Here is a 7,840-nt window from a genome sequence, read left to right as displayed (position 1 = left end):
TGACAAAAGACAAAGACCTAGGATAATTAATCACCCAGTAAACAGTTACAGCCCATTCAGTGTTGAAAAGAATACATATCTACCCAGTACAAACTAAACCTGTCTGCAGGCAAACACCACTACCAAGCCTGCAAGAAGTCTGCCAAACATGAAAACTAAATTAAGTACAAAGCAGATATTGTAATACCATTCAGCTCTCAAACACCTGACAAGCTGGGTTTTAAAAATATACAGTGGACCTTCCATAGTTAAGATAAAGACAAATCTTGGCTTTCTAAATGTATTTTTTATTTATAGTTGAACGTTAACACCTGAACAGAAATCTGCAAGCACACAGGGATAATCTTTCAGTGATGTTTCTGTTTAAACTGAAGTCCACAGTAGCCACATGTTCCAGTCTTTGTCTCTTTGTCCTGCAAAAAGATAAAAATACAACAGCTGCTAGTTTCACTTTAAAAAACTTTTAAGAAATTACAATTTTTCTCTTATTTATTTGTGCCATCTTAAAACCGATATATATAGCCAAAGTACAGAGTTTAATCTTATTTGAAACACTGGAAGCAAAGATGATGGTATGAGGTTCATGCTTTATTTCTGTATCCTATGCAGCTTGCCTTTTGCCAGACTTTCAACTACCAGGCCTAATTTCACCAATATAAGTTAAAAGTCAAACCAAGTGATATCTCTTCAGTAATACAAGATCCTTTACCAAACTGGACATCTTAAGCCAGTTCAGTCATATCTGTTCCAATGTTCTGAAAAGATCATTTCACAATTATTTTAATACAGAATAGGATTTGGCACTTCCTAGACAGGAATTTCAGTCAGTAACAGAGTTAGTTGTAGGAAGGAGAAAATTTCAGTAGGAATCCATGAGAAATGCTGAAAGAAAGTGCTTTCTAGAAAAGGAGCAATTACTGCTGTATAAAATTTCATTATTTTCTCAAAAAGATACATGTATTTTTTTAGAATTTTGAAGAGTGACTGACTTGAAGCTGTCATTGAAGTCTTTCCTAACATGACAAAACACAATACAGTTAAATACTCAGGGATCTTCTGTTATTTAGCAACAGAACTACTTCCAGTCATGAAACAAAGTTAAACTCATGGTTCCCCTTAAAAAAGGATTAGAATTGAAAAATCCAAACTCCCCTCCATTCCCAAAAGCCTGGATTTCAGTTGTTAGGAGTAAGGAAAAGTAGCTAATCTAATACCGTTTGGTTTGCAGACTTTACTTTTCAATAACTAAATCACAGACAAATTGTAATTTGATTGTAAACACAAAAAAGGTCTCAAAATCCACAAAATATAAAGCATTCTTCAAGAGCTTAGCACAAGTGAAACAAATCATCATAAAGATCAGGAGTGTGCTGCAGAAGTTAAGGCTGATGTCCTTCCTAAGTGTCACAAAACATTTGACCTTGAATAATGTAAAATGAATTACTACAAAGTTCTTACTGTGTTCAAAATAGAAATGCTTATGATTCTAGTTAGAAGTCACAACAACACTGACACGAGAGGACACCAGCTCTTCCCCACCATTCTTTCAGGCATTAGGGAATGTCAAAGTTTTGGAGAGCAAGCAAAGACTTTAAGCATCTGCAATCAGGGTCTACCTGAGAACAGTACCTAAGCAACAGCTGGATCAACTAAGGTTATAGGACAGTAGCTTCAATATTTTTACTCTCGAGAACAAGAATACACTGGAAATTATCAGTAATGTCAATAGGAGGGTAAGACAACATTTATTCTTCATTCTCTGGCCATGACTGAAATATTCAGTCTTCAGAACTACCAAGATTCCCACAAACTGAAAGAGGGGTTGGTTTTTTTGGTTTGCCTCCTTTTTTCCCCTGGAACTTGCAAGATTGAAAATAAACTGCATATTCCTAAGAATACTGCAAATGTATGGTCAAACTACATGGTGGCACTTAAATAATTAGAGTAAGAGTTCCAAAATGCAGCAAGGAGCAAGGATGTTAATTTTTGCTCTCAGTGGTTGCTCTTACTACTTCACCTGATTTCTTTTTAAAAAATACTGTCCTACTAAACAAACCAAAATTTCAAAAAGGAATTTCTGTAAATTCAAATGGAAGCCCTCTAATTCTTCTGATTTATATCAGGCACCAAATCAAATGAGCACCTCAGGTGGTTACTCCTTTTATTTTGTTAAACTAACATTCCAAAAACTAGATTATCTTACAAAAAAAGAATGTACAGGCAAAACATGCTATATGCAGAATAATGACATTACCAAGTTTATGTATACTTTAGGATGTCCCAAAGCTCCACCACCACCATCGCAGGATATCACTCTGCTTTCAACTTGACTCACAGGCTGCTCTGCTATCAAATCAATTGCAAAATTCTTGTTCACCTGTAAGAAAAAGAGGGAAGCTTTCAGATACCATTCCCACTCAAACAGAAAGCAACTGCTATTTGCTGCCTCCCGAGGCAGTTCTACTACAGCCATTTTGTGAAGTTCCTGCTTAGGTTTCTTCCCAACTCCTCCACCAACTCTTAGGCTCTGCTATAAGACAGATCAATGAACTATACACTAAACTCTGCAAAACTAACCACTTTCCCCTGAAACACAGGCCACATCAGTGCTCAGGTTTCAGCAGATTCAGCAGCGAGGTGAGCAGGAACAAGTAGACAAGAACAGAAGATATTTAACCAACACTGCATTCTGCTTTAGTGACTACATGATAAAATTGCAGAAGAATCTGTGCTGATAAACTCAAAAATAATAGTGAGACAAGTAAGGTCAGGCATGAGATAAAACAACTGCTGGTAATTTAGAGCCTCTAGCCATATACCTTTTTCTATCACTGCACAGGAATCTCATGAAAACATGAATGTGGTGCATAACAACAGTCAGAAAGACAAATTGTTCAGCACAGAAAAAACCGAAAAACCTCTAAATGCTACTACTCCACTCTGTAAATCCATCATGCACACTTTCTGAATATGCACATCACTGACAAGCAGGACTTCTTCCTAGAGCACACCTGCATGGCCAAGAAAACATATCCACGTCTGGACAGGCTGGTGACACAGCAGGTTGTCCCTCAGCTGGACCTACAGCACCCCAATACTCTCCAAGTCTGCACTGAGCAGACAACTACTGCTACAATTCAGGGGAAAGTACTCCAGGAGGGGCCACCTTTTTCAAAGGCCACGTTACACACACAAGTATCAAATACTATGCACACCCAAAGGAGGCACTATCTACTGCTCTCTATGCTTAAGGTTCATAAACATGCTGGTATTTGAATAAAGACGAGATTCTTGGGAAAAAGACAGCCACACACCCATTACATAAATCCCTAGGAACTACAGTGGTGTTTTTATATAATCCTGCTACATAACACCTTAGCATCTTTCACAAAGCCTCTCTCATTAAGTCTCCCCAAAATCTGCGTTTTTTGGTACAGTAATAGAAAATTCAGATTTGCCAACTAAGAATTTGTCCTTAACAAAAGAGGATAGCTAAAAAAAGTTAACAAAAAATTAGGTTTCGGTATTGGAAGAAATTGGCAACATCAAAAACCTCACTGTCTGGGGCCTGCATCCACAAGTCATGTAATTTCTGCCAAAGAGCAAGGACTTTTACTGCTGCTTCTAATAATGCTCAAAATTGTGCATCCTTCATTTCGTGCTACAGGAGGAGGGAGATAAAATCTTGATACACCTTTGCTTCAAGATTAGAAGCAAGAACTCCACTCATCTCAACATTTCTTACCACAAAAGGTACTTACGTGAAGAGAGGGAAGCAAAAACTTCCCATCCACTGTATACCTAAGACCTGTCTGTGGTTCAGCCTACCAAACAAGAGACAGTCTAGGAATTCACTGGAAAAAAATGCCATAAAAAACAAAAGAAACAAAAAAACCAAGTGGCTGCAGTTACAACATACCCCTTCAACTAAAGCACAGCAGTACTTAGCATGAAGGGGCTGATTCCCTCAGCACATCCAGATGTGTCTTGCTCCAAGCATAAATCAATGAGCTATTTTTTTCCTGCCACAGTGCCAGTTTGACAATTTCGTTTCTTCCTCTTCCCACCTATCCGCCTGTGCCAGTACATGGTCTGGGACACCAAACAGATAAAACCAAACTTGGATTTGATCCAGGTCCAAAGATCTACAGGGAAGGCACTGAGGCGAGTCCTCCTCACATCTTCAGCTGCTGCACCAGCCCAATGAAAGGGTAGAGCTGAAGAGGGAATGGCAGTGTTGAAATAGGTCCTGCTCTACCTCAGGGATTACAGAAGGGCAGGATGACCTGTTTGGACTGTGGCAGATGCAGTTTAGCAGTTGTCATGCTCAGTTTTCTCACAGCTTCTTGCTTTAGGCCCTTGCCAGAGAGCACTAACCCACGGTTCTCCACAGAGAACAATGATTTTAGCTAAAACACATGGATTTCACTAACAACTAGGCTGGCAGAAGCGAGGGGACAATAAGCACATGCTCTAGGCCATGTCCCTGGCCAAGTGAAGCACGCAGGCCCAGACACCCTGACTGGGGGAGTCCAGAAGTTGCATCCCCAGACAGGAAAGCTGCCATGGCTGGACTGGGCTGATCCCAAGCAGGACTCAACCACCTGGACCACACTGAAGGCAAAGGGAAGATGTGACTGAGAAAGAACAGTCACCAGGAGAGCTTTTGCTTCAGAAACAAGGCAACATTCAGACTACAGACACAGCTGTCAACCCTAATATTGGCAGCTGAAACACACTGTCACATAATGGCAAAGCCCCTAGAGAGAGATCCTATTAATAGACACACATCTTTCAAAGTATTTAACATGTAAATTTTGTCCCAATTTCACCATTAAAACTTAGCGTTAAACCATGCTCAGCAGACTTAGAGCTTGGCTTTTGCTAGAGAAGGAAGAAGTGGGCTGAACTGAAAACCCTGGGTGTTCCACGCCACATGGAGTCTGAAATTACCTGATGGCAAAGCACATTGGAGTGACCACTGCCCCCTGGAGAATTAGGCTTAAGGAGCATTTCCTACGAAGTTACAGAAGTAGCAGAGATGCAGGCAGTACACTTGGGAGAGACCTACTTTGCCAACTATCCTCCCTGAAGTAAGCTAATTCAGCATTTTAAGTGACATTTTCATTTAATTATTTCATGTGTAGAATCCCCATTTTTGTCACACAGCGTGAGTTAAATTGTACCCGTCACACAGTGAGGTAAACTCAACATGAAAACTCGGAAATCAGTGTAATTAGTTCAGGTTAATTTAGGAAGAGAATAATTATATGCAACTACATTAAAAATCTACCACACCTTATATTTAATGTCTCTGCTACACATAAACATTTACATCATTAAGGCACTATTCAAAGGCTCAGGCATTGAGGAATACAATTTAGCTGACACAGTTCTCTTTCTATCCCAAAGACCAGCAGATCCCTCATGGAGCTGTGCTGCTTGATCATTACAGAAAACCTCAGTGCTAAAAGACTTACCAAGAGAGTGGATATGTGAAATTTTAAGCAGCAGCAACAGGGCCACCTTCACAGCACTGCACTTGGATGATGCTGGCATTACTAGACTTTGCATTTGAGGCTTCATTATTTCAGAATGCTCTACGTTTTACTTTTATTTGTTACACCACTTGCAGCAAATGCTTCTCAGGCTCATTAAAAATTCAGTTTGGTAAAGATCGGAATTTTAATGACACAGAAGCAAATTAAGCTTCAAAACACATATGTAAACAGATATATAAACAAATTAACAATTCAGCAGAGTATTTAATTATGTAATTTTTCTCAATGTTAATGCACTAAAAACATACTAAAAATTTATTAAAACACATGCTTGAAACAAAAACTATTTCAAGTTATGCTCAAATGCCTACAACTATAACAACAAATGCAAGCACTTAACAGATGTAGAGCAAGTTGAGTTTTCCAAGTCTATCAAAAGCAGGGAAGTAGACAAAAGCTACTATAAACTGCCTTAAAAAAATTTTCACTGTAGTGACAAAAAAAGCCCCACTGAAACCCACAATCCAAAGCAGTTTGGATTTGGTAGGGGTTTTTCGGTTTTGGTTGGTTGGTTGATCGGTTTTGGTTGTAGGGTTTGGGTTTAGTTATTTTCTTGGTTGTTGGGGTTTTTTTAATGACAATGAGATTGAAAACACTTCTATCAGGTACAAAGAAAAAAAAAAAACCACAAACTATCCCCTCCCCCATGAGAAAAAGTAGAATGAGTTACCTCCTTTTGTCGTCCAACAAATCTAACTCTTCTGTAATCCTTCTCGTCATATACCTAGAGTGTAAAATAAACTTGATCTTATTTAAAGAGCAGCAACTATAAACATAGACTTAGAAAATAGATAGCTTGAACTGTTTACTTAGTTTCAAACATTACCACCTTACAAGCATGTAGTATACAGAAGTAGCTTTCATTTCCCTCACACAAGAAAATAAATTCCACGTTGGAAAGCAGAAAAGAAAAAGAAACTGGTGGTGTGGGGGGTGGCATGAAAGCCAGTAAACAGAAACCTTAGCTCTGATTGCAGAGGTGAACATAGACGTTGTCATAGGTTAGCAAGCGTAGTCCCGGAAGGGACGTCCTTGCTAAGGGGTGCTTACAGTTTCCTCTGGGAACTGACAGAACCTATCAGCTGGCCAGTTTGAATATGGACAATTCTCTAAGCCACTTAAAGTTGTGATCACCTCTGTGATCCACATTTAAGAATAGGCAAACTCCCCCTCCAAGCTCTCTCTCGTTTCCGGCGCTGGGACAGGTGGCTGTTACTTAAAATGCTATTCCTTGATCTCACACTGATACCTGTCAGGTGGGAAATTCAGGTTTTGTATTTATTTCTATTCAGGTAAATAACCACAGTGCGAGCTTTCCCAGGTTACCTCCACCAGCCATCCTCTCTCACATCTCTTCAAGGCACCACACGAGCCTCCCTCGCTCTCATGCTCAGCTTCTCCATTGCAAAAGAGGCACCGTGGAGTTACAAGGCACTGACACAAGGGTGCCTCCGCCTGTCAACTCTTCGGCTGGGTCACAAGCCGGATTCGGAGCAGAAAGCTCAGAAATGGCCAAGGACCCTGAACCTGATTAACAGGGATTTTTTTGTTTTCTTCCGAAACCGCGCGTACCTCCTGCGTACGGATCATCCAGGAGCATGAATTTTCACTGTGCGCACTGAACGCAGACTCACAGAATAAATGAGGTTGGGAAAGACCTCTGAGATCATCAAATCCAGCCAGTGACCGAACGCCCACCGTGTCAAGTGGACCATGGCACTAAGCGCCATATCCAGCCATTTCCTAAACACCTCCAGGGATGGCGACTCCACCACATTCCAATGCCTAACCACCCTTTCTGTGAAGAAATTCCTGCTGATGTCCAACCAAAGCCTCCCCGTTACATCACATCACACCACACCAGCGCGCTGCTCGCGGCCCCGGCGCGATTTCCCTGCAGGCACCGGCGGGACGCGTCCGCCGCCCTCCCCGGGCAGCGGAGGGGCGGCAGCACCGGGCCCCGCGCGCTCACCTGCCCCGTGTGCGTCACCAGCTCGCCGGTGTCGGAGGCCCGCACACCGTAGGGCCGGGCGGCGGCGGCGGCAGCCAGCCCCGGGCGGGAGAGCAGCGGGCGGCTCCGCGGCAGGAGCCAGCGGAAGGTCGCGGCGGGCGCCGCCATCTTCGCGCTGCCCACGTGACTCCCGGTCAGGCGGGCACGGCCCTCGCCCCGCCCCGGTCCCTGCGCGCGCTTCCGGCGGCGGGGCGGACACGTGGCCGCGGGCGGGGACCGGCGCCTTCCGTGAGGCCGCGGGCGGTGAGGGGTGAGGTGAGTGGGCGGC

At 42.4% G+C, this 7,840-nt stretch overlaps 2 protein-coding genes across 3 annotated transcripts in view; one reads left to right on the top strand and one right to left on the bottom strand.

The window, feature by feature from the left end:
* Positions 1–266: 266 nt before the first annotated feature.
* Positions 267–7,713, bottom strand: NDUFS6 (NADH:ubiquinone oxidoreductase subunit S6). Its single transcript, XM_042048678.1, has 4 exons — positions 7,534–7,713; positions 6,232–6,285; positions 2,255–2,377; positions 267–413 (listed from the first exon to the last, which is right to left on the bottom strand). Exons 1-4 carry the CDS (start codon positions 7,678–7,680, stop codon positions 348–350), a joined length of 390 nt encoding a protein of 129 aa, XP_041904612.1. The 5' UTR covers positions 7,681–7,713; the 3' UTR covers positions 267–347.
* A 14-nt stretch (positions 7,714–7,727) lies between these two features.
* The window catches only part of MRPL36 (mitochondrial ribosomal protein L36), a 10,232-nt gene continuing 10,119 nt past the window's right edge, over positions 7,728–7,840 (top strand). For both annotated transcript variants that reach the window (XR_006019596.1, XM_042048679.1), the window contains exon 1: positions 7,728–7,827. The gene's annotated coding sequence lies outside the window, so the exon portion shown is untranslated. The remainder of the gene's footprint in view (positions 7,828–7,840) is intronic.

This window comes from Corvus kubaryi, unplaced genomic scaffold, assembly GCF_017639235.1.
Source record: "Corvus kubaryi isolate FWS band 111438036 unplaced genomic scaffold, C.kubaryi_AGA036_p1.0 68, whole genome shotgun sequence".
NCBI classification, from domain to species: Eukaryota; Metazoa; Chordata; class Aves; order Passeriformes; family Corvidae; genus Corvus; species Corvus kubaryi.
The sequence above is the reverse complement of the archived record's forward strand: the minus strand, read 5'-3'. Positions and strand labels throughout refer to the sequence as shown.

Bases quoted from the DNA above. Each gene is read 5' to 3' on its own strand.
- NDUFS6 (XM_042048678.1), bottom strand. From the start codon at position 7,680: ATGGCGGCGCCCGCCGCGACCTTCCGCTGGCTCCTGCCGCGGAGCCGC. The intron at 6,286-7,533 runs GTGAGCGCGCGG...TTTACACTCTAG, and splicing joins TGGTGACGCACACGGGGCAG to GTATATGACGAGAAGGATTA. The intron at 414-2,254 runs GTAATGTCATTA...ATCTTTTTGCAG, and splicing joins CTAAAGTATACATAAACTTG to GACAAAGAGACAAAGACTGG.